This window comes from Salvelinus sp. IW2-2015, linkage group LG14, assembly GCF_002910315.2.
Source record: "Salvelinus sp. IW2-2015 linkage group LG14, ASM291031v2, whole genome shotgun sequence".
NCBI lineage: Eukaryota > Metazoa > Chordata > Actinopteri > Salmoniformes > Salmonidae > Salvelinus > Salvelinus sp. IW2-2015.
Window position 1 is genome coordinate 21,285,072 of NC_036854.1, and position 27,550 is coordinate 21,312,621.

Sequence of the window (27,550 nt, forward strand, 5' to 3'; positions counted from 1 at the left end):
GGTGAATATTAGCTTCCCAAAACTTTAAACTCATGTGCCGCGTTTGTATGGGCTAGTCATTTTGCTGTTTGTTACTCGTCCTGTTGGCTGAGGTAAAGTAAATGTGGAAAGTTGTTCTAACATCTTCAAAGTGCGYGGTAAGAAGGACACAAATCATTGCGTACTCGACTTGCAAGTTCTGTGAAGAATAATTACCATCATCTGAAGTGATTTCTGTTGTTCTGAGCACCGTGAGGGAGCGTCCTAATCAGGTTACTATGCAAAGGCCTATGGGTCCGGTCAATTTCTCAAATGAAAATTCTGCTGGTCAAATGTCCAGCACCACATTTTCATAACGGAAACAGTGGTGTGTCTGTGTGTCTGTGTGTGTGTTGAACAACTTCAAAGCCCTTTTTCTCTCCTGATGGTAGGCTCTTCTACAGAACATGAAAGCCCAGACCTGATAATTAATCCAGGGATAGTGTTCAAAGGGTTCCCATTCTAGTACTCTCTGAACCCTACTAACCACACACTGAGTGTGTAAGTGTGTGTGCACGTGTGTGTGTCTACTCTGTCTAAAATATTCACATGTWAGGGAGTCTACATGTACTTCTAAGCTGTAGGAATTGTTTGTTAGTGTATGAGAGTTATATTTGGAGTAGAGATCGCGTGTGTCTATAATGTAACGCTACACTGTATAATGTCTGGTGTGCTGTCCTCTTTGGCTGAGCTAGATAAAAAGGAAAGGACTCCCACTCAGGAGATATGAGAAGAGAAGCTCCATTAGTTCCTCCAAAGCCAGCTGCTGCCTCGCATGAATTCCTCTTTCTACTGTTTGAACTTGATCCATCCATGTCTTCACATCTTCCCCCAGACTCAAACAGCTCTCAAATGGAGGTTTAAAGAAGCCAGCTGCTTGGCTTGAAGCACCAGTACTACTACTAGTTGGTTGTGCCATTTCAGTGATTTTAGTTGACAATCTACTGTTCTGTCCTTTAAATTCATTCACTTGTGTTAAATTATTTAGGCAGGGCGCCCCACCTACTAGCTTACCMTCACTTGAAAGATTTGGGGTTCTTTTGGTCCTGCTTCAGCGCTTTTGTGTTACATCAAAAGACATCTAGAGGAATCTATAACTGCTCAATCACTCACATGTACTGCACTGTCCTGTATTGTTATTTTAGCTGGTATATTTTTTCTGATATGAAATCTTTCTTCTTTCCCATCTCTCCCTGCAGCTCCCAGTGATCCTCCTCCAGTCCACYTCTCCTCTTTCTCCTCTTCCAGACGTCTCAGGGAATGGGCCAGCGCCTTCCCAGAGAGCACTGCTTCACCCTGGGGTGTGGCTGCCACGCGAGGGTGGGAAGAGCAGCATCAACGTCCTAAAGCCCCACCCCCTCATTCTCTTGTGACCTTTCACCTCTCACCGCACTGTGACCTCTGAGCCATGCCGTTCAGGCTGATGCTGCGTCGGACACGGCGCTACAACGTGCTAAGCAAGAACTACTTTGTGACGCGGATTCGTCTGCTGGACAACAACGTGATCGAGTGTACTCTGTCTGTGGAGAGTACGGGGCAGGAATGTCTGGAGGCAGTGGCCCAGAGACTGGAACTACGAGAGGTGAGGGGAAAAACACACACTAGCTCTGCAACTACATTCATCTCTCTATYGCTAGCACACCCCTCCCACAGCTTACAGTACATGATGTTGATCCCACATAAACAGAAAGATATGCGTACACAAGCACACACACAACACTGTTCACAATCAGCAACACTGATTGGAAAAAAGAACATATAGTTATTGTGTGTGTGCTTGTCTGTGTATGTCAGTGAAGGTGAGATGGCATGGTTAGATCTAGGGAAGATCAGAAAGTATTCAGAAAGTATTCACACACCTTGACTTGTTCAACATTTTGTTGTGTTACAGCCTGAATTCAAAATGGATCAAATATATATCTTTTTCTCACCCATCTACACATAATACCCCATAATGACAAAGTGAAAACAGGTTTTATAACTTTTTGCTCGTTTATTGGATATGAAATACAGAAATGTCTCATTTACATAAGTATTCACACCCCTGAGTCAATACATGTTAGAATCACCTTTGGTAGTGATTACAACTGTGAGTCTTTCTGGGTAAGTCTCTAAGAGCTTACAACATTTGTCCATTATTCTTAAWAAAATTATTCAAGGTCTGTTAAGTTGATTGTTGATCATTGCCATACAGCCACTCGGGGACATTCAATGTCGTCTTGGTAAAMAACTCCAGTGTAGACTTCAGCTAGTGTTTTAGGTTATTGTCCTGCTGAAAGGTGCATTCGTCTCTGTGTCTGTTGGAACGCAGACTGAACCATGTTGCCTGTGCTTATAGCTGTATTCTGTTTATTTGTATCCTCCTAAAAACGTCCTATTCCTTGGCCACATTATATTCAGTTTTACTTTAGTGCCTTATTGCAAGCAGAATCCATGTTTTGGAATATTTTTATTCTGTACAGAACTCTTTCCTTCCACTTTGTCATTTACGTTAGTATTGTGGAGTAACTACAATGTTGTTGATCCATCCTCAGTTTTCTCCTATCACAGCCATTAAACTCTGTAACTGTTTTAAATTCACCATGGTGAAATCCCTGAGCGGTTTCCTTCCTCTCCGGCAACTGAGTAAGGAAGGACTCCTGTATCTGTGTAGTGCAGGGTGTATTGATACACCATCCAAAGTGTAATTAATAACTTCACTGTGCTCAAAGGGATATTCAATGTCTGCTTTTTTTACCTATCTACCAATAGGTGTCCTTCTTTGCGAGGCATTGGAAAACTTACCTGGTCTTTGAGGTTGAATCTGTGTTTGAAATTCACTGCTCGACATATAATTGTGTGGGGTACAGAGATGAGGTAGTCATTCAAAAATCATGTTAACCACTATTATTGCACACAGAGTCCATGCAACTTATTAAGCATATTTTTACTTCTGAACTTATTTAAGCTTGCCATAATAAAGGGATTGAATACTTATTGACTCAAGACATTTCAGCTTTTCATTTTTTATTAATTTGTAAAAATGTGTAAAAACATAATTCCTMTTTGACATTATGGGGTATTGTGTGTAGGCAGGCTAGTGACACAAAATCTCAATTTAATCAATTTTAAATTCAGGCTGTAACACAACAAAATGTGGACAAAGTCAAGGGGTGGGAATACTTTCTGAACGCACTGTAGGTGTTGTGTGTGTTTGACAGAGACAGAGGACTGTGTGTGTGTGTATCTCTGCCACGTGTCTCTCTGCAGGCCCTGTGTATTTTTCTCTGCCCTCCGCTCCGTCTCTCCATAGGGGCTCTTGTCTTTCTCTAACGAAGCATAGCATCTCTTTGTCCTCCATTCACTGCAGGAGAAAGAGATACCCGTCCCCAGACCCACTACCCCCACCTCCCCCTTTCCATCGCCCTCTCTCAAACTCCCACCTCCTCCTCGTCATTCGATGATAAATATCTGCTGGTTTAGAGACTGAGCTCATGTTTTTATTGTCATTCCCTTCCTTTCTTGTTCTCTCCTTCCTCCCTCCTTTTCTCACTCTCTTTTTGATTCCTTTTCTTTGACCTCGGCAACTTTTCTCTCTCCTCCTTTGCTCCTTTTCACACTATCTAATTTTTTTCTTCTCCTCCTCTCCTCCATCTCCCTCACCCTCTCCCCCTTCTCATCCTGTTTGACTGTTCTGGCCTATATGGAGGTTTTCCTCATTACAGCCCAGTTCAGAGTTAACAATGCTTGTTAAAGCTTCAAACCCATTTAAGACAGACTTGGGCTTGGTCTGCATTGTTTAGTATGTGTATGTTTGTTTGTTCACTGTTGTAAACACAGATCAATGTGTATGTGTATGCCTGTGTGAACCTGTGTGTACTTGTGTGTGTGTGTGTGTGTGTGTAAGTGTGAATGCGTGCGTTGTGCATGCGTGTATGTGGGAGAGGCAATGTAGTGCGTACTCACACAATGTTGTGATATTTCCCAGGCATCAGATATGTCATAAATACAAGGTACAGTTACACCCCCGCTTCAGCCTCTGTCTAACCCCCTTTCCTCTCCATTTACCCCCCTACCTCTATCTAACCCCCTCTCTTCCCCACCTACCCAAACACTACACCTACACGGCAGGCCTGACTATGGTCAAAAAATAACAATCTTTCTCTCTTTCACTCTCTTTCTCTCTCCTTTCATTGCTRATGTGTCTCGTCTTTCACCACAGCTCATCCTGACAGCGCCAGGAGTGTGTGATTGATGGGTGTCTGAGACTGTGTGTATGTGTGTGTGTGTATGTACAGTTGAAGTCGGAAGTTTACATACACTTAGGTTGGAGTCATTAAAACTCGTTTTTCAACCACTCCACAAATTTCTTGTTAACAAACTATAATCTTAACAAACTATAATTTTRGCAAGTCGGTTAGGACATCTACTTTGTTCATGACACAAGTAATTATTCCAACAATTGTTTCACTTTTAATTCACTGTATCACAATTCCAGTGGGTCAGAAGTTTACATACAGTTGACTGTGCCTTTAAACAGCTTGGGAAATTCCAGAAAATGATGTCATGGCTTTAGAAGCTTCTGATAGGCTAATTGACATCATTTGAGTCACTTGGAGATGTAMCTGTGGATGTATTTCAAGGCCTACCTTCAAACTCGGTGCCTCTTTGCTTGACATCATGGGAAAATCAAAATAAATCAGTCAAGACCTCAAAAATTGTAGACCTGCTCCCAAGTCTGGTTCATCCTTGGGAGCAGTTTCCAAATGCCTGAAGGTACCACGTTCATCTGTACAAACAATAGTACGCAAGTATAAACCCCATGGGACCACGCAGCCRTCATACCGCTCAGGAAGGAGACGCGTTCTGTCTTCTAGAGATGAATGTACTTTGGTGCAAAAAGTGCAAATCAATCCCAGAACAACAGCAAAGGATCTTGTGAAATGGTGCAGGAAACTGGTACAAAAGTATCTATATCCACAGTAAGACAAGTCCTATATCGACATAACCTGAAAGGCCGCTCAGCAAGGAAGAAGCCACTGCTCCAAAACCGCCATAAAAAAAGCCAGACTACGGTTTGCAACTGCACATGGAGACAAATATCGTACTTTTTGGAGAAATGTCCTCTGGTCGGATGAAACAAAAAGGGTACTGTTTGCCATAATGACCATCGTTATGTTTGGAGGAAAAAGGGGGAGGCTTGCAAGCCGAAGAACACCATCCCAACCGTGAAGCACGGGGGTGGCATCATCATGTTGTGGGGGTGCTTTGCTGCAGAGGGGCTGGTGCACTTCACAAAATAGATGGCATCATGAGGCAGGAAATGATGTGGATATATTGAAGCAACATCTCAAGACATCAGTCAGGAAGTTAAAGCTTGGTCGCAAATGGTCTTCCAAATGGACAATGACCCCAAGCATACTTCCAAAGTTGTGGCAAAAATGGCTTAAGGACAACAAAGTCAAGGTATTGGAGTGGCCATCACAAAGCCCTGACCTCAATCTTATGGAAAATTAGTGGGAAGAACTGAAAAAGCGTGTGCGGCAAGAAGGCCTACAAACCTGACCAGTTACACCAGCTCTGTCAGGAGGAATGGGCCAAATTCACCCAACTTATGTGGGTAGCTTGTGGAAGGCTACGTTAAACGTTTGACCCAAGTTAAAACATTTAAGGCAATGCTACCAAAATATATTTGAGTGTATGTAAACTTCTGACCCACTGGGAATGTGATGAAAGAAATAAAAGCTGAAATAAATAATTCTCTCTACTATTATTTTGACATTCACATTGTTAAAATAAAGTGTTGATCCTAACTGACCTAAGACAGGGAATTTTTACAAGGATTAAATGTAAGGAATTGTGAAAAACTGAGTTTAAATGTATTTGGCTAAGGTGTATGTAAACTTCCGACTTTAACTGTATGTACACTACATTACCAAAAGTATGTGGACCTGCTYGTTGAACATCTCATTCCAAAATCATGGACATTAATATGGAGTTGGTCCCCCCTTTGCTGCTATAAAAGCCTCCACTCTTCTGGGAAGGCTTTCCACTAGATGTTGGAACATTGCTGCAGGGACTTGCTTCCATTCAGCCACAAAATCATTAGTGAGGTCGGGCACTTATGTTGGGCGATTAGGCCTGGCTCGCAGTCAGCATTCCAATTCATCCCAGAGGTGTTTGATGGGGTTGGGGTCAGGGCTCTGTGCAGGCCATTCAAGTTATGCCACACCGAACTCGACAAACAATTTCTGTATGGACCTCACTTTGTGAACGAGTGCATGCTGAAACAGGAAAGGGCCTTTACCAAACCGTTGCTACAAAGTTGGAAGCACAGATTTGCCAAGAATGTCATTTTATGCTGTAGCGTTAAAATGTCCCTTCACTGGAACTAATGTGCCTAGCCTGAACCATGAAAAACAGCCCCAGACCATTATGCCTCCTCCACCAAACTTTACAGTTGGCACTATGCATTGGGGCAGTTAGCGTTCTCCTGGCATTCGCCAAACCCAGATTCGTCCATCGGACTGCCAGATGGTGAAGCGTGATTCATCACTCCAGAGAACACGTTTCCATTTCTCCAGTCCAATGGCTGCAAGCTTTACACCACTCCAGCCGACGCTTGGCATTCCGCATGTTGATCTTAGGCTTGGTCCAGCTGCTCGGCCATGGAAACCCATATCTCGAAGCTCCCAACGAACAGTTCTTGTGCTGAAGGTGCTTCCAGAGGCAGTTTGGAACTCAGTAGTGAGTGTTGCAACCGAGGACATACGATTTTTACGCCCTACGCGCTTCAGCACTCAGCGGTCCTGTTCTGTGAGCTTGTGTACCCTTCCACTTTGCGGATGAGCCATTGTTGCACCTAACAGCTGAGCCAAATTTTACGAACTGACTTGTTGGAAAGGTGGTGTTCTATGACGGTGCCACGTTGAAAGTCACTTAAGATCTTCAGTTAGGCCATTCTACTGCCAATGTTTGTCTATGGAGATTGCATGGTTGTGTGCTCGAGTTTATACTCCTTTCAGCAACAGGTGTAGCTAAAATATGCGAATACCACTAATTTGAAGGTGTGTCCACCTGAAATGTAATTTAATTAAATTCAAAGTTTTGATCATAGGCTGTGTGGAAGTGGATGGACTTGTGTGTTTCGTATGAAGTGTGTGAATGTGTGTGTGTATCACCTAAAGCGATACAGCAAAGTTGAGGATTCCAGGTGACACATACACACTCCACATATACAATTACTTAAAGGTCACACTCTGACGCACATAACAAATAATTGACTTTGCACCTGGCCTTTAGAAACAGGTGTGCTGAACACACACACACACACACACACACACACACACACAGACACACAGACACACAGACACACAGACAGACAGACAGACATAGAGGTATTTTTTTTTAAATACAACAGCAGGATAAAAATACTGTTGGATTTGGAACATTCTATTCTCAATCCAACTAAAGTCCAGCTAGACACACCTGGTGTCACGCCCTGACCTTAGAGATCCTTTTTATGTCTCTATTTGGTTTGGTCAGGGTGTGATTTGGGGTGGGTATTCTATGTTCTTTAGTTCTATTATTTGTWTTTCTATGTTTTGGYCGGGTAGGGTTCTCAATCAGGGACAGCTGTCTATCGTTGTCTCTGATTGAGAACCATACTTAGGTATCCCTTTTTCCCACCTGTCTTTGTGGGAGGTTAACTTTGTTTGTGGCACTTAGCCTTAAGCGTCACGGTTGTTTGGTATTGGTTATTGTTTTGTCGGCATCATCACCTAATAAAAGGGAATATGTACGCTCACCACGCTGCACCTTGGTCCTCTTCATTCAACGGCCATGACACCTGGGGCCTCATTTATTAACCATGTGTATACACACATCTGTGCTTAAACCATGTGTGGGATCATTTCCATGCAAAGTGTGAAATGTATCAATATCAACGGAAATGTATGCACTGCCATGAGCATGCGTAGTGCCAAGTTGTAGAAGCTGCTTGTCAAGCATGGGGAAATATATGTTGAAATTGGGAGAGTAATGATGAAATCGTTTTTCTATTTAATCGTATATCCATTTTGAATTCGTGAAACATCTTGAAAGGCTAGATATAATTTGCCCACGTCAGTGCATTTGTTACGATAATAATCAATATAAAGTACAGTAATTTGTTTAATTAGAGGCATGTGTGAAAGTGAAACCTTTGTTGAAATACTATAAAAGACTGTGATAATGGAAATGGAAAGAGAGATGGCTGATCTTGCTGTGTTGGAAGATTTGTCACACGATGCTTTTCACACAGTGCATTTTAAAGATCGGTAGAACTTTTTTTCCAGAAAGTACAGATTGGCTCATCAGATATTGTTTCACAAAACCAATCGTATAGGATCTTTGCGAGGATTTAATTCCTACTAAAGAGAAAACACATGCCATTCCAGTGCACATCAATTTGGGAACAATTTGGGAAATTTGATGTTTGTTTTACCATCAATTGGTTCAGAAATGCGAACGGAGCAATAGACTGCACACACATAGCCCCAAAAGCACCATACCAAAACGAGTTCAAATATGTGAACAGAAAAGGCTTCCACTCTTGATGTGCTGGTGATAGGTTATGTGATGCGCAAAAAAACACTGCTCAATGTGGTGGCCAGGTGTAATGCACAACTCGTTCATTCTGCAGAACAGCAATGTTGGCCTAGAGGATGGATGGCTTGTTGAGGATGGATGGCTTGTTGAGGATGGATGGCTTGTTGAGGATGGAGGGCTTGTTGAGGATGGTAAATTTGCCATTGCTAAAGCAAGTTGAATTGTCCTAATGGGCTTTTCTTTGTAGCTGTTTTTTTTGGGGGGGGSGGGGGGGGGTTTACCTCAACTGAGCTAGCCAAATAAAACCTTGTGGTTGTATTCAATCTCTTACACTAGCACCTCTAATGTAGTCTCGAAAACGGGTTGCGCCGTTGTAGGCTATTTCATGACATAGTGTTGTATATTCCCGCCGTCTTTAAAGTGATGGTTTTGACCATATATGGTTAATTAGGGGCATTTTGAAATGTTTATAATACCAACATGTTTYAAGCAGACCACCATAGTCCCTGTGCCCAAGAACACTAAGGTAACCTGYCTAAATGACTACCGACCCGTAGTACTCACGTCTGTAGCCATGAAAACCTTGAAAGGCTGGTCATGGCTCACATCAACACCAGTATCCCAGAAACCCCAGACCCACTCCAATTTGCATACCACACCAACAGATCCACAGATGATGCAATCTCTATTGCACTCCACACTGCCATTTCACACCTGGATAAAGGAACACCTATGTGAGAATGCTATTCATTGACTACAGCTCAGCATTCAACACCATAGTACCCTCAAAGCTCATCACTAAGCTAAGGACCCTGGGACTAAACACCTCCCTCTGCAACTGGATCCTGGACTTCCTGACCCAGGTGGTAAGGGTAGGTAACAACACATCCGCCACGCTGATCCTCAGCACCGGGGCCCCTCAGGGGTGCGTGCACAGTCCCCTACTGTACTCCCTGTTCACTCATGACTGCATGGCCAGGCAAAACTAAGCCATGAGGTCGAAAGAAGAGCTCCGAGACAGGATTGTGTCGAGGCACAGATTTGGGGAAGGGTACTAAAAAAATGTCTGCATCATTGAAGGTTCCCTGGAACAAAGTGGCCTCCATCATTCTTAAATGGAAGAAGTTTGGAACCACCAAGACTCTTCCTAGAGCTAGATGCCCAGCCATAATGAGCAATTGGGGAGAAGAATCTTGGTCAGGGAGGTGACCAAGAACCCGATGGTCACTCTGACTGAGCTCCGGAGTGCCTCTGTGGAGATGGGAGAACCTTCCAGAAGGAGAACCATTTATGCAGCACTCCACCAATCAGGCCTTTATTGTAGAGTAACCAAACGCAAGCCTGGTCTGATAAAACCAAGATTGAAGTCTTTGGCCTGAATGCCAAGCGTCACGTCTGGAGGGAACCTGGCACCATCGCTACGGTGATGCATGGTGGTGACAGCATCATTCTGTGGGAATGTCTTTCAGTGGAAGTTACTGGGAGTCTCGTCATGATCAAGGGAAGTAATAACTGAGCAAAGTACAGAGAGATCCTTGATGAAAACCTACTCCAGAGCACTCAGGACCTCAGGCTTGGGCGAAAGTCCACCTTCCAACAGGACAACAACCCTAAGCACACAGCCAAGACAACGCAGGAGTGGCTTGGGGACAAGTCTCTGAATGTCCTTGAGTGGCACCGCCAGAGCCCGGACTTGAACCCGATCTAACATATCTGGAGAGACCTGAAAATAGCTGTGCAGAGATGCTCCCTATCCAACATGACAGAGCTTGAGAGGATCTGCAGAGAAGAATAGGTGAAACTCTCAAAATACAGCTGTGCCAAGCTTGTATCCTGCCTGGTTGGCCCTCCACAGTGTCTCCCGACCCCTCCTGTCTCAGCCTCCAGTATTTATGCTGCAATAGTTTATGTGTCGGGGAGTAGGTTCAGTCTGTTATGTCTGGAGTATTTCTCCTGTCTTATCCGGTATCCTGTGTGAATTTAAGTATGCTCCCTCTAATTCTCTCTCCCTCTCCCTCCCCTCCCCTCCCGGAGGACCTGAGCCCTGGGACTATGCCTCAGGACTACCTGGCCTGATGACTCCTTGCTGTCCCCAGTCCACCTGGTCGTGCTGCTGCTCCAGTTTCAACTGTTCTGCCTGCGGCTTTGGATCCCTGACCTGTTCACCGGACGTGCTACCTTGTCCCGGACCTGCTGTTTTCGACTCTCTCACTCTACCGCACCTGCTGTCTCTAACTCTGAATGCTCGGCTTTGAAAAGCCAACTGACATTTAACTCCTGAGGTGCTGACCTGTTGCACACTCTACAACCACTGTGATTATTATTATTTTTGACCCTGCTGGTCATCTATGAAAGTTTGAACATCTTGGCCATGTACTGTTATAATCTCATCCCGGCACAGCCAGAAGAGGACTGGCCACCCCTCAGAGCCTGGTTCCTCTCTAGGTTTCTTTCTAGGGTCCTGCCTTTCTAGGAAGTTTTTCCTAGCCACCGTGCTTCTACGTTTGCATTGCTTGCTGTTTGGGGTTTTAGACTGGGTTTCTGTATAGCACTTCGTGACATCGCATGATGTAAAAAGGGCTTTATAAATACATTTGATTGATTGTAGCGTCATACCCAAGAAGACTCAAGGCTGTAATCGCTGCCAGAGGTGCTTCAACAAAGTACTGAGTAAAGGGTCTGAATACTTATGTAAAGGGGATATTTAAGTTTTTTTTTTATACATTTGCTAAAATTTGTAATAACCTGATTTTGCTTTGTCATTATGGGGTATTGTGTGTAGATTGATGAGGAAAAAACGATTTAATACATTTTAGAATAAGGCTGTAACGTAACAAAATGTAGAAAAATACTTTCCCGAATGCACTGTATCTCAAGCAGGACCACCATACCTTTCTCGACATGCTGCTGCTGTCTCTGTGGAAACAAACCTTCTTTCAGATGCAATAATAATATGTATGTCTGTAATGTGTAATCATGACTTTCTTCCTCTGTCTCTCCCCCCCAGACCCATTATTTTGGCCTGTGGTTCCAGGGGAAGGCCCAGCCCCAGTCCCAGCGCTGGGTCGAGCTGGAGAAGCCTCTGAAGAAACAGCTGGATAAGTTTGGCAACGAGCCACTGCTCTTCTTCGGGGTCATGTTCTACGTCCCCAATGTGTCACGCCTTGAGCAGGAGGTCACCAGGTAACACTATGTACTACAGCCTAAACCCTACATCCTACACACTAAACCCTTCACCCCAACGTGTCCTGCCTGAGCAGGTGAACAGGTAACGCTACAACCTAAACCCATTCTTGCCTCAGCATCTACTGGTAGATATCATAACTTGGAACATCTCTCCTACCGTTGTCGTTCTTTGCTCCATGCATCAACCAGCTGTTGGAGATCTGTGCGTTCTCTGCCTCACAGATTATCTAGGCTATACTGTATGTGTGCAGTGCACGTGTGATAAATAATCGACATAGCGAACAGCTTTGGAAATCCATCAGTTTTTTTATCAGTTATATAGCCTAGATAAAAAATAGCATTATTACAATATTTTTTCCGCTGGGCCACAGACGGGGATGATTGACTGGCCCGGATGTCGAGCCTTGACACACACAAACAGGGGCATTCCCATGCCATCACATGGCATTCCCATGCCGTTTATTTTTGGTCAATTGCACATTACCGTTTGAATAAAATTGTGAACCAAAACTAACGTGACCAGGTCAAATTCTTTCACTGGTGTCCTTGAGACCAATTAAAAATGTGTGTCACACTGCCAAGTCAAACGGTYGCAAATGCGACTGTTTTGGTCGCAGTATCGAACTCTGGGTCACCAGATGACACTACAGCCTAAACCCTACACCCTCAACCAAACACTCTACCATGGCTCCATACCATACCCATCCACTGTCCCTGGCCTGTACCTTTTTTTTATGTGCTCAATGTGTCCCACCTGGATTAGGTCACCGGGTAACATACACTACACCCTATACCTTAATACCTTACACTCTACCTCTATCCTCTATCATGGCCCAATAACATACTGATTATCTGTCCCTGTTCCAAGGCCTCACATGCCTCATGACAGACCACAGGACAGTACCATACCACACCCTCTATTAGATGGTGTTGTATCACACCCTAGACACGGGTTAAGTAGTGTTATTGTGATGTTTTTCCTCTATAACCCAGGCTTGTTGTTGAGCCTGCTTCAGAGGACTGACTGTTAGTTTGGAGTGGCAGGGMAGGCAGTGGGTATCATAACAATGTCTAGACAGACAGAGAGAGAACGCTTATTAAAACAGGCCTCAGATCTTAGTTATAGGAACACATACTGACACACACCACACATTCCTCCCTCTGTTTACTACGAGACATGAAACCACAATCTAATTTGTCTAGCGTATTGTCTGCTGCAGTAGCAAGTGGTTTGCTCCCTATTTGAGAGAAAAATGTTTTCTCTGTGAGTGGTTTCATTGAATCTTATGCTACAGAGGCATGGCCGAGTATCAACCATTTCACTAAAGGCTTTAGAATCCGCCTGGGGGAATTATGAAATGACATTCGATGTGTGTGGCTCTGGGTGAACAGATTGAGCTTGTCTAGATTTAGGTACAGTACAGTAGCTGCCTGGCTCTTTGAAGAGTTGGACTGGAAACTAGACCAAATTCCTGTATATGTAAAAAGCTGCATGGCTTTTTAAAGATGTTCTGTTGAGCTCTCTAAAGCCAGGCCTGGAGGTTAACTGGCAGGGGGCAGACAGCCTTGTGATGTCGGTGAAATGTGTCCCTCTGATGTTGCCGTAGTGGGCTTGACCTCTGTGTAGAATTTCTCGGGGTCAGATACAGATGGGTCTATATCACCACAGGCCATTTTCAACTTACCATCAAAACATCAAGAGGCATGTGTAGGGAAGGTAGGGAGGGGGGATTGTGTGTGTGGTGTGGTGTGGTGTGTGTGTGTGAATCTTGTCCAAAGCAACTTCAGCTAAGAAAAACAGTGTCAGACAGTGGTGGAAGTGGACACCAGCTCTTGAGTGAGAGTGAGGGGTTTGTGTGTGTGTGTGAGAGAGAGAGAGGTGGGGTTTGTTGATTATCTATTTCACTTGCTTTGGCAATGTAAACATGTTTCCCATGCCAATAAATATCTTTGAATTGAGAGAAAGAGAGAGAGACAGAGAAGGAGTGTCTGTGTGTGTGAACGACCTGAGAGACAAGGCAAGAAGGGACTTCTATGCCATCAAAAGGAACATAAAATTTGACATACCAATTAGGATCTGGCAAAAAATACTGAATCAGTTATAGAACCCATTGCCCTTTATGGTTGTGAGGTTCCTGGGGTCCCCGCTCACAACAAAGAATTCACAAAATGGGACAAACCAAATTGAGACTCTGCACGCAAAAAATATCCTCAGTGTACAACGTAAAAACACCAAATAACCCCACAGCCCCAGGACAGCATCACAATTAGACCCACCAAATAATGAGAAACAAAAAGAGAATAACTTGACACATTGGAAATAATTTACAAAAAAACAGAGCAAACTAGAATAATATTTGGCCCTAAACAGAGAGTACACAGTGGCAGAATGTTGTACTTTAACTATTTGCACATCATTACAACACTGTACAGTGGCCTGCGAAAGTACTCACCCCCCGTGGCATTTTTCCTATTTTGTTTGCTTTAAAATCTGGAATTAAAATAGTTTTGGGTGGTTTGTATCATTTGATTTACACAACATGCCTACCATTTTGAAGATGCAAAATATTTTTTCTTGTAAAACAAACAAGAATAATACAAAAAAACTGAAAACTTGAGCGTGCATAAATATTTACCCCACCAAAGTCAATACTTTGTTGTAACGCTCGTCCTCCTCCTCGTCTGAGGAGGAGCAAGGATCGGACCAAAATGCAGCGTATTGTGAAGACATAATCTCGTTTATTTAAACGAAGACTGAAAACACTTGAACAAACTACAAAATAACAAACGACGTGAACCAGACCTGAACTGAGAACAACCACATGAACGCACGAACAGGACGGAACACACGAACGAACGAAACGAAACAGTCCCGTGTGGCACAAACACTGACACAGGAACAATCACCCACCAACAAACAGTGAGAACAGCCTACCTTAATATGGTTCTCAATCAGAGGAAACGTAAAACACCTGCCCCTGATTGAGAACCATATCAGGCTAATAACAATGAACCCAACATAGAAACACATAACATAGAATGCCCACCCAGCTCACGTCCTGACCAACTAAACAAAGACAAAACAAAGGAAATAAGGTCAGGAACGTGACATTTGTAGAGACACCTTTTGCAGCAATTACAGCTGCAAGCCTCTTGGGGTATGTCTCTATAAGCTTGGCACATCTAGCCACTGGGATTTTTTCCCAATCTTCAAGACAAAACTGCTCCAGCTCCTTCAAGTTGGATGGGTTCCACTGGTGTACAGCAATCTTTAAGTCATACCACAGATTCTCAATTGTATTGAGGTCTGGGCTTTGACTAGGCCATTCCAAAACATTTAAATGTTTCCCCTTAAACCACTCGAGTGTTGATTTAGCAGTATGCTTAGGGTCATTGTCCCGCTGGAAGGTAAACCTCTGTCCCAGTCTCAAATCTCTGGCAGACTGAAACAGGTTTCCCTCAAGGATTTCCCTCTATTTAGCGCGATCCATCATTTCTTCAATTCTGACCAGTTTCATGATGCTGCCACCACCATGCCTCACTGTGGGGATGGTGTTCTCAGGGTGATGAGAGTTGTTGGGTTTGCGCCAGATATAGCGTTTTCCTTGATGGCCAAAAAGCTACATTTTAGTCTCATCTGACCAGAGTACCTTCTTCCATATGTTTGGGGAGTCTCCCACATGCCTTTTGGCAAACACCAAACGTGTTTGCTTATTTTTCTTCTTTAGCAATGGCTTTTTTCTGGCCACTCTTCCATAAAGCCCAGCTCTGTGGAGTGTACRGCTTAAAGTGGTCCTATGGACAGATACTCCAATCTCCGCTGTGGAGCTTTGCAGCTCCTTCAGGGTTATCTTTGGTCTCTTTGTTGCCTCTGATTAATGCTCTCCTTGCCTGGTCTGTGAGTTTTGGTGGGCGGYMCTCTCTTGGCAGGTTTGTTGTGGTGCCRWATTCTTTCMATTTTTTAATAATGGATTTAATGGTGCTCCATGGGATGTTCAAAGTTTCTGATATTTTTTATAACCCAACCCTGATCTGTACTTCTCCAMAACTTTGTCCCTGACCTGTTTGGCGCGCTCCTTGGTCTTCATGCTGCCGCTTGCTTGGTGGTGCCCCTTGCTTAAGGGTGTTGCAGACTCTGGGGCTTTTCAGAACAGGTATATATATACTAAGATCATGTGACACTTAGATTGCACACAGGTGGACTTTATTTAACTAATTATTTGACTTCTGAAGGTATAATTGGTTACACCAGATCTTATTTAGGGGCTTCATAGCAAAGGGAGAAACAAGTCCTCAACTGGCAGCTTCATTAAACAGTATCCGCAAAACACCAGTCTCAACGTCAACAGTGAAGCGGCGACTCCGGGATGCTGGCCTTCTAGGCTGAGTTCCTCTGTCCAGTGTCTGTGTTATTTTGCCCATCTTAATCTTTTCTTTTTATTGGCCAGTCTGATTATGTCTTTTTCTTTGCAACTCTGCATAGAAGGCCAGCATCCTGGAGTCGCCTCTTCACTGTTGACGTTGAGACTGGTGTTTTGCGGGTACTATTTAATGAGGCTGCCAGTTGAGGACTTRTTTCTCCCTTTGCTATGAAGCCCCTAAATAAGATCTGGAATTGGAACACAGGAGTGATGGTTGCTGATAATGGGCCTCTGTACGCCTATGTAGATATTCCATATCCATATTCCAGCTGCCGTTTCCAGCTACAATAGTCATTTACAACATTAACAATATCTACACTGTATTTCTGATCAATTTTATGTTATATTAATGGACCAAAAAATAGCTTTTCTTTCAAAAACAAGGACATTTCTAAGTGACCCCAAACTTTTGAACGGTAGTGTATATAAAYTTGGATTTTCGCAAGGACTTATACAAGATACTACCCGCTACATCAAAACCTTCACTCCAAATCACAATTCCAAACTGTATAGCAAACCAAAACCTGCAGAAGAAACATAGCAGAAACCTGGAAATAMCATCTAACCCAAAACTGAGTAAGTAATATTCAGTCTAAAGCTACTTCTGAAGCCAAAAATAAAAAAGACAATAATCTCTAGATATTTTGTTATATATAATGACTTGATGCTAATTGTAGGCTAAGCTACAAAGCTACAAAGCTTGCTAGGACAGCACTGACGTCCCGGCTGCAACTTCTAGTTGCTCTGAGGTGTGAAGTGAGAGGTGTGAAACCCTTGAACCCAACAAAGGCAGCAGAGCATCACAGCCTCCCCCACCCAAATACAGAGGCCTCTGATGCCCTCTATGTTCCATACCCTCCTCCTGTGCAGAGGTCATCACTGTACAGTACCCCTTAGATATAAAAAAGAACACTGCATGGAATAAGTGTAAAAAGAAGCTCCTSAAGGACAATTCAGAGACACTATTTGCTGATTGTTAGAAAGAGAGGAAAATAAGCAGCTTAATTTCCCACCCCATCCCCTGGCATGGCACAGTGCTAAAAGAGAGACAGAGACCCCTCTCTCAAGAGAGATGTGTTAGGTTCTGAACAAACAGAGTAAAATCTATGAAAAGCTCAAAGTCACAAGCACATCTGTATACCTTCCAACTAGGCAGTCATCTCCTTGCATGTCTAAGATAGACACTCCTTCTCTGTTGTTAGGTTCATCTTACCGGTATTGTCATGGCCCTGCCTAAGTATAGGACCCTCGTGTGTGTGTGTGTGTGGCCCCCCTCCGAGCAGTGTCTTCTCTCTTTAACTGTTGACCTTATCTCGAGTTGAGTTCCACATCCCTCATGGTCCTAGATATGGTCCTAGATCCTCAGCAGCTGACCTGCCTTATCAGGAACTGAAACTAGACTGTTGCTCTTTGCCTCCTTCCAAATATTCAATTTGAACAGAATATTAACTTTCTGCACTTCCCCTTGTCTCACTCAGTAACTTTCCATACAGCAAGTTCCTATTCACCCTTCATTGACTCCAACATATACATTTCTTATACATGTAAAGTACTCAATAAATTCTGAACATGAATAAGTATATTTTAAGCTAGAATCCAACAGATTCTTCAGATTTCCATGGTGGAAACTCAGAATASTAGACATTGAGGACCATGAAACTGAAACAACCTCTGCCAACGTGTACAGGGCTTGAACAGGGATGGTGCATGGCAAACTCAAACAGTTTCAGCAGGACTTTTATGGGATCAAAGAGAGAGCGCAGCAGGAGAAGCTCACTCTTGGTGACRACTCCCCCATCCTGAGCGAGTCTAATCACACCCCCACCTCAAATTGCCCCACAGATGTGCAGCCCCAAAAGGAGAATCAACCTATAGCACTGAACAGACCCACTACTGCACTGCTCCTCTATTGTTGATAGAGATAAATCCACAGAGCTGGAGAGAGAGATGGTGGAGCTCAGAGTGCTAGTSCACACACCCCAGACAGCACAGACTAGGGTTGAATAGCAGGAAGCGGTTTACTGAGATTTACAGAAATTTCCCACCCAAACCCACTCCCATTTCCCGTGATAAATAACTGTGAGAATCCAGTAAATTCTWATCAATTATATATATGAACGGCATGACATGAAATGGAACTGCTAAATGATATGTGATGTCTAAATCTGGCTTCTCTACAGCCTTCTCTCTGCTTTCTGCGTGATCAATCATCAACGCTCAGAGTGGGGACAGACAGGCCATCTCAGTGTGGAATGCAGTTCACAATGCATGTAGACATATCATCTCATCATAGGAACTTTTTTTCTTGTAACAGGTAGACCTACATTTGCTGCAGCATAGCCTATGCTACATTAATATAAGGACTGAATGTGCATCTAATTTACACCATATCCATCTGGCTTTCCATCTAATTTACCCATATCCATCTGGCTTTCCATCTAATTCGACCCATATCCATCTGGCTTTCCATTTAATTTACCCATATCCATCTGGCTTTCCATCTAATTTACCCATATCCATCTGGCTTTCCATCTAATTTACCTATACCATCTGGCTTTCCATCTAATTTACCCATCTCATCTGGCTTTCCATCTAATTTACCCATATCATCTGGTTCTTCCATCTAATTTACCCATATCCATCTGGCTTTCCATCTAATTTACCATATCATCTGGCTTTCCATCTAATTTACCCATATCCCATCTGGCTTTCCATCTAATTTACCCATATCCATCTGGCTTCCATCTAATTTACACATCTCCATTGGCTTCGGGAGTACCTCATTTTTTAATTGTAAAGATAAACTAACGTGACCAGGTCACTTTTGTAAAGATAACATTTTTAAAAATTGCACTGCAGAGTTTTAAAACAGCCTATCACTCTAATATCTTGCTTTAAATCCAACCGCCCAGTTTAAATTAGTGCATACGTGAGCACTCTCTTCAAGTCATTTCTCTCTCCATCAATTCCATTCAGATGCATCCAAAATAGATAATCCTGTTTAAGATTGATATACATTGAAGATCGGAAGTTTAACATGCACTAAGGTTGAGGTCATTAAATCTCGTTTTTCAACCATAGTTTTGGCAAGTCAGTTAGGACATCTACTTTGTGCATGACACAAGTTTTTTTCCACAATTGTTTAACAGACAGATTATATTTACTGTATCACAATTCCAGGTGGTCAGAAGATTACATACCATCAAGTTGACTGTGCCTTTAAAACAGCTTGCAAAATCCAGAAAATGATGTCATGGCTTTAGAAGCTTTGCTATGAAGCTAATTGACATTAATTTGAGTCACTTGGAGGTGTACCTGTGGGATGTATTTCAAGTCCTACCTTCAAACTTCAATGCCCCTTTGCTTGACATCATGGGAAAATCTAAAGAATCAGCCAAGACCTCAAGAAAAAAATGTAGACCTCCACAAGTCTGGTTCATCATTGGGAGCAGTTTAACATTGCCTAAAGGTACCACAGTCCTCTGTACAAAACAATAGTACAGACAAGTATATACAACCAGCATGGGACCACGCAGCCGTCATACCGCTCAGGAAGGAGACGCTGTTCTGTCTCCTAAGATGATGAACGTTACTTTGGTGTGAAAAGTGCAAATCAGTCCCAGAACAACACAAAGGATCTTGTGAAGATGCTGGAGGAAACAGGTACAAAAGTATCTATATCCACAGTAAAACATAGTCCTATATCGACATAACCTGAAAGGCCACTCAGCAGGCAGAAAGCCACTGCTCCAAAACCGCCATAAAAAAGCCAGACTATGGTTTGAAACTGCACATGGAGACAAAGATCAATACTTTTGGAGAAAATGTCCTCTGGTCTACAAAGAATAAGAACTTTGGCCATTAATGCCACAGTTCCTATTGTTGGAGTGGAAAAAATGGTGGGCTTGCAAGCCGGAAGAACCATCCGTCCCGAACGCCTGAAGCACGGGGGTGGCATGCATCATGTTGTGGGGATTGCTTCTGCTGACAGGAGGGACTGGTGCCATCTCCAAAATAGATTGGACATGAGGAAAGGAGCAATTATGTGGATATATTGATAGCCGACATTCGAGAGACATATCAGTCAGGAATTAAAAGCTTGGTCGCAAAATGTGTCGTTCCAAATGGACATACCCAAGCTTCATCTTTCAAGTTGTTCGGCAAAATTGGACTTAAGGACAAACAAAGTCTAGGTATTCTGGAGCGGCCTATCACAAGCACCAGACCTCAGATCCAATAGAAAATTTGTGGCGCAAGCTCGAAAAAGCGTTGTGTGAGCAAGGCGAGGCCACAAACCTGACTCTATGTTCTTTACCAAGCTTCTGTCAGGAGGAGTGGTCTCAAAATTACCCAGCTTATTTGTGGGAGCTGCAAAGCTCGATTTCGACCCAAGTTTAAACAACATAATAGGCAATGCTACACTCAATTAGTATTTGGTATGTAAACTTCTGACACACTTGGACAATGTCAGGTCGATCTCGAAACTGTATCCAATCAAAAAGCCTCTGGAGAATAAACTCGTTCCTCGCGCTACTCGATTATCTGAACATTCAACATTCTTAATAGTCATATAAGTGGTGATCCTAACTGACCTAAGACAGGGAATCTTTACAAAGATTAAATGTCAGGAATTGTGAAAAACTGAGTTTAAATGTATTTGGCTAAGGTGTATGTAAACTTTTGACTTCAACTGTATGTGTCAGCCTACAAATTATACAATTGTGAAATAGGCCCTATTATATTTCAAAAGAAAAATTTGCTAGCCTATAATTGTAACTTTGTAGGTCACATGTCCTGCACCAGCATCGCATGTTCCTGTCCATATAATACTGTATAATACAGTACAGTAATACAGTCCATACTTAAAAATAGTAGCCTACTGGAGCTTGTTTCATTTATTTACACAAGAGAGCATAGCTACATCTGTGGCCTTTATGTTTTTCTGTCATGCGTAATGTGCGGTTGCCTATATAACAGGCTATCTATTGGATAATGGCACAGTCATTTTGTATTTTATGGGCTTGGGATCATAAAATGTCTTTAATGTAGGACTCATCAGGCTCAGGTAGCATCAGGTTGAATTTTCATGCGGATCAGAACTCTAATCAAATCCAGACATACACTGAGTATACAAAACATTAAGAACACCTGCTCTTTCCATGACGTAGAGCGGTGTTTCCCAACCCTGGTCCTCCAGTACCCCCAACAGTACACAGTTTCACTGTAGCCCTTGACAAACACACCTCATTCAACTCATTGAGGCCTTGATGATTAGTTGACAAGTTGAATCAGGTGTGTTTGTCCATGGTTACAATGAAAATGTGTACTTGTTGGGGGTACTGGAGGACTAGGGTTGGGAATCGCTGTCATAGACTGACCAGGTGAATCCAGGTGAAAGCTATCATCCTTATTGATGTCCCTTKTTAAATCCACTTCAATCAGTGTAGATTGGGGAGTAGACAGATTAAATAAGGATTTTTAAGCCTTGAGAGAATTGAGACAAGGATTGTGTATGTGTACCATTCAGAGGGTGAATGGGCAAGACACAATTTAAAAAATATATATATATTTAACCTTTATTTAACTAGGCAAGTCAGTTAAGAACAAATTCTTATTTACAATGACGGCCTACCCCGGCCAAACCCTATAACGACGCTGGGCCAATTGTGCGCCACCCTATGGGACTCCAAATCACGGCCGGTTGTGATACAGCCTGGAACCAAACCAGGGTCTGTAGTGACGCCTCTAGCACTGAGATAAACCTTGTGGGACTGTCTAAGGCACTTTAAGTGCCTTTGAACGGGGTATGGTAGTAGGTGCCAGGCGCACCGGTTTGTGTCAAGAACTGCAACGCTGCTGGGTTTTTCATGCTCAACATTCATCCAGCATGGGATCTACAAGGTGTCGAAAGCATTCCACAGGGATGCTGGCACATGCTGACTCCAATGCTTCCCAAAGTTGTGTCCCGGTGTATAAAAAATGGTCCACCACCCAAAGGACATCCAGCTAAATCGACACAACTGTGGGAAGCATTGGAGTCAACATGTGCCAGCATCCCTGTGGAATGCTTTCAACACCTTGTAGATCCCATGCTGGATGAATTGAGGCTGTTCTGAGAGCAAAAGGGGCAGGTATAGTATAGCAAYAAAAACGATCAAGCATCCCAGAAAAGTGCAAAAAATAGCCCACCTTAACATATGTCGCCTAAGAAACAAGGTTCATGAAATCGATAACGTGCTAGTAACAGATGACAGTCATATACTGACTATCTCTGAAACACACTTAGATAACACCTGTGATGATATAGTGGTAGCAATACATGGTTATAACATCTGCAGAAAAGACAGAAATACCAACAGGGATGGTGTTGCGGTCTATATTCAGAGCTACATTCCAGTAAAGCTTAGAGAGGATCTCATGTTAAATACTGTTGAAGTAATATGGCTACAGGTTCACTTGCCTTACCTACAGCCCATTCTGGTCAGTATCTGGATAATGTGTGAAATGCTTGATAATGTATGTGATATCACCAGAGAGGTATATTTTCTGGGTGACCTAAATATTGACTGKCTTTCATCAAGCTGCCCACTCAAGGAAAAGCTCCAAACTGTAACCAGTGCCTCCAACCTGCTTCAGGTTATCAGTCAACCTGCCAGAGTATTTTCAAACAGCACAGGTATGAAATCATCCACATGTATTGTTCACATCTTTACTAATGCTGCAGAAATCTTCTTTAAAGCAGTATCCAAATGCATTGGATGTAGTGATCACAATATGGTAGTCATATCTAGGAAAACCATAGTTCCAAAGGCTGGACCTAATAATGTGTAAAAGAGGTCCTACACCACGTTTTGTAGTGATTCTTTTGTTGATGATGTAAATAATATTTGCTGTTCTGTGGTGTGTAATGAGGAGCAACCAAATGCTGCACTTGACACATTTCTGAAATTGCTTACTCCAGTTACTTATAAGCATTCAGAAAATGACTGTAAAAACTGTTATATCCCCGTGGATTGATTGACAAATGTTATGGTTGAGAGGGATGTGGCTAAAGGAATGGCAAACCTGGCTGCATAACTGATTTGCAAACCCACTGCATATTGAGAAATCATGTGACTAAACAGAACAAAAATAAGAAGAAAGTACAGTGGTTGCTCCWCTAAAGGTTGTGTGATTATGCTGCGGGACATAGAGGTCATTTGTGGTTTAGTACGGTACCCAGCCTCACCTCTTCATTGCTCCAGACCAGCGCAAGGGGGAGTTAGAGCACTGATTATGCTTTGGGGTCCTACGGTCTCTAAATGACAATGAATGGGYGACATAAACCTAAATAGAAACTGAGAATTGTGCACAACTTAAGTATTACTTACTAAAACTGTTGTTACACTAAGGTTTTTATTCTTTTATTTTGTTAGGATTATTTTGGTCTTACTGTAGTACTGTAGGCCACTCCCGACCGGTCACGTTATACAGCGCCYCAGTGGCGCAACGGTTGCTACAGATGCTGGTTCAATACCCGTGCTGCCCTCGACTGGGAGACACATGAGATGATTGTAGGTTTTTGGTTTCTCATCCTCTAAAAACAAAAATAAATAATTCTAAATATCAAACTGGCTTTATTTACAAATTAGTAACAATGTCTTACCCCAAGAATGGTATTTTTATCGCTCATTTTACCTTATTTGAAAACGAAATCATCTCCAAAATATTGTTATTTTTTAAACAAAGCGATTATTATTAATTTAGAATTATATAAAATCTCGTTGGATATTCTCACAGATATATTATGAACCCTGTTATTAGCAGGACATTATATATTGGTTATATTGTACATGGCTCCCGAGTGGCGCACAATGGGATTACCTTGCCGTTCTCCAGCTGTATCCACTGAAAGTGCGCRAGGTTCAAGGCACGAGGGCAGGGGGCACGGGATGGGCCGCAGAGCCGCGCACAGAAGACCGACCTAGCCCATGGGGAAGGGAGGAGGAGCAAGGGGGAAGGGCATTGTTGGCAACACTTTAAAGGGCATTGCACTAATAATGGCGCTGACTAGGGAAACGTTCCCGCTGTTCTGTTCTTAGTGCCAGTCTGCACGTTCAAACTAAAACAATGTAACTAATAATGGCATCTTTATGCTTTCGTTAGTAAAATAATTATAAAAATTATCTTTCAAAATGACGATGTTTATTTAGTTATGGATCCATAACACACCTACTCATTCCAGGGTTTTTCTTTATTTTTACTATTTTCCACATTGTAGAATAATAGTGAAGACATTACAACTATGAAATAACACACATGGAATCAGTTAACTTCTCTGGGATATGTGGGACGCTAACGTCCCACTTGGCCAAAAGCCAGTAAAAATGCAGAGCGCCAAATTCAAATAAATTACTATAAAAATCAAACTTTCATGAAATCACACATGAAAGACACCAAATTAAAGCTACACTTGTTGTGAATCCAGCCAACATGGATTTACGGCAAAGGCACACCAAACGATGATGTTAGGTCAGTACATAGCCACAGAAAAACACCGCCATTTTTCCAGCCAAAGAGAGGAGTAACAAAAAGCAGAAATAGAGATAAAATGAATCACTAACCTTTGATGATTTTCATCAGATGACACTCATAGGACTTCATGTTACACAATACATGTATGTTTTGTTCGGTAAAGTTCATATTTATATCCAAAAATCTGAGTTTAGGCGGGACGCTACTGTCTCACTTGGCCAAAAGTCAGAGAAAATGCAGAGCGCCATATTCAAATAAATTACTATAAAAATCAAACTTTCATTAAATCACACATGAAAGATACCAAATTAAAGCTACACTGGTTGTGAATCCAGCCAACGTGTCAGAATTCAAATAAGCTTTTCGGGGAAAGCAAACAATGATATTATCTGTGTTAGCACCATAGTAAACAAAGAGAGATAAGCATATTTCAACCCTGCAGGTGCGACACAAAACGCAGAGAAAAAAATATATTATTCATGCCGAGCTTCTGTTGTTGGCACTCCAATATGTCCCCTAAACATCACAAATGGTTCTTTTGTTYGATTAATTCCGTCGATATTTATCCAAAATGTCCATTTATTTGGCGTGTTTGATCCAGAAAAACACCGGTTCCAACTCGTGAAACGTGACTACAAAATATCTCAAAGGTTACCTGTAAACTTTGCCAAAACATTTCAAACTACTTTTATAATACAACTTTAGGTATTTTTTAATGTAAATAATCTATTAAATTGAAGACGGGATGATCTGTGTTCAATACAGGATTAAAACAATCTGTAGCTAGCTTTCTGGTCATGCGCCTCTAACAAACAGTACACAACAAGTGACCCTGATTCAAAATGGCCGTACTTCTTCATTACACAAAGGAAAAACCCTCAACCAATTTCTAAAGACTGTTGACATCCAGTAGAAGGGGTAGGAACTGCAAGAAGGTCAATTAGAAATCTGTATTCCCAATGAAAATCCATTGAAAAGAGAGTCACCTCAAACAAAAAATCTGAATGGTTTGTCCTCGGGGTTTCGCCTGCTAAATAMGTTCTGTTATACTCACAGACATGATTCAAACAGTTTTATAAACTTCAGAGTGTTTTCTATCCAAATCTACTAACAATATGCATATCTTCTGGGGATGAGTAGCTGGCAGTTGAATTTGGGTATGCTTTTCATCCAAACGTGAAAATGCTGCCCCCTATCCTAGAGAAGTTAAGAACAAATTCTTATTTACAAGGACAGTCTACTCTTTCCTTCCCATCGGGGAATTGAACCCTGGTCTTCCACGTGCCTGCATTCTCTAGTACAGCCACTATTGAAGGCTATCAAATGCTTCTCAAAGATGCCCTCTGGTGGTCAAAGTAGCACTAACTAGCATTATTAGTACCAGAGGTTCACGCTTAAATAACCTGCCATAGAATTCTGCGACACCATGCAAGCTGCGCCGCAGTACGCTGCAACTTTTAAAGGACGAACCACTGTACACTATGAAATGAAGATAAATTATATCAAGAATGATAGTAAAACGCTTTGGAGCACCTTAAATAACATTTTGGCCAAAAAGGCGAACTCAGCTCTATCATTCATTGAATCAGTTCGCTCATTCCTCAGAAAACCCACTGATATTGCCAACTGTAATAAGAATTCAGTAAAGTGAGTGTGGAAGAAGTGAAAAAAATAATGTTGTCTATCAACAATGACAACCCACCTGGGTCTGACAACTTGGATGGAAAATGACTGAGAATGATAGTGGATGATATTGCCTCTCCTATTTGCCATCTCTTCAATCTAAGCCTACAGTAAAGTGTGTTCCCTCAGGCCTGGAGGGAAGCAAAAGTCATTCCCCTACCCAAGAATAGTAAAGCAAACTTTACTGGCTCAAATAGCCGGCCATTCAGCCTGTTACCAACCCTTACTAAATCTTTGGGAAAAAATGTGTTTGACCAGATACAATGCTATTTTACAGTAAATAAATTTACAACAGACTTTCAGCATGCTTATAGGGAAGGTCAAACAACATGTGCGGTGCTTACACAAATGACTGATGATTGGCTGAGAGAAATTGATCAAAAGACTGTGGGAGCTGTTTTGTTAGACTTCAGTCTTTAGACTTTATTGATCATAGTATGCTGCTGGAAAAACGTATATGTTATGGCTTTATACCCCCTGCTATATTGTGGATTGAGAGTTACCTGTCTAACAGAACACAGAGGGTGTTCATTAATGGTAGCCTCTCCAACATAATCCAGGTAGAATCAGGCATTCCCCAGGGCAGCCCCTTACTTTTCTCAATGTTTACTAATGACATCCCACTGGCTCTGAGTAAAGCCAGTGTGTCTGTACACGTCAGCTACTACAGCGAGTGAAATCACTGCAACACTTAACAAAGAGCTGCAGTCCAGGTTTACTCCAAGCAGTTTAGTCACCTCGACTTTCTCAATTTCCACATTATTCATTACAATATTTAGTTGAGGTTTAGGGTTTAGTAAATTATTTGTCCCAAATACAATGCTTTTTAGTTTTTTWGTTTTGTTATTTCTTGCCACCTATTCTGAAACTGACTACAGCTCTTTGTTATATGTTGCAGTGATCTCACTCGCTGTAGCAGCTGACATAGTGCTGAGACCACTGTTATGGTCAAAACATATTGATGCAACAGTAGCTAAACTGGGGACAGGTCTGTCTATAATAAAGCGCAGCTCTGCTTTCTTAACATCAATATGAACAAGGCAGGTCCYGCAGGCCCTAGTTTTGTCACACCTGGACTACTGCACAGTCATGTGGTCAGGTGCCACAAAGAGGGACAGGGCAGCATGGCTGGCCCTTAAATGTACATGTAGAGCTAACAT

General features: G+C 42.4%; 1 protein-coding gene across 1 annotated transcript in view; it reads left to right on the plus strand.

Moving 5' to 3' along the window:
• The window catches only part of LOC111972962 (protein tyrosine phosphatase non-receptor type 14), a 107,700-nt gene that overhangs the window by 24,294 nt on the left and 55,856 nt on the right, over positions 1 to 27,550 (plus strand). Inside the window, exons 2-3 of the mRNA XM_070446775.1 lie at positions 1,218 to 1,600; positions 11,594 to 11,769. Of these exons, the coding sequence (XP_070302876.1) occupies positions 1,427 to 1,600; positions 11,594 to 11,769 (350 nt within the window). The 5' untranslated portion in view covers positions 1,218 to 1,426. The remainder of the gene's footprint in view (positions 1 to 1,217; positions 1,601 to 11,593; positions 11,770 to 27,550) is intronic.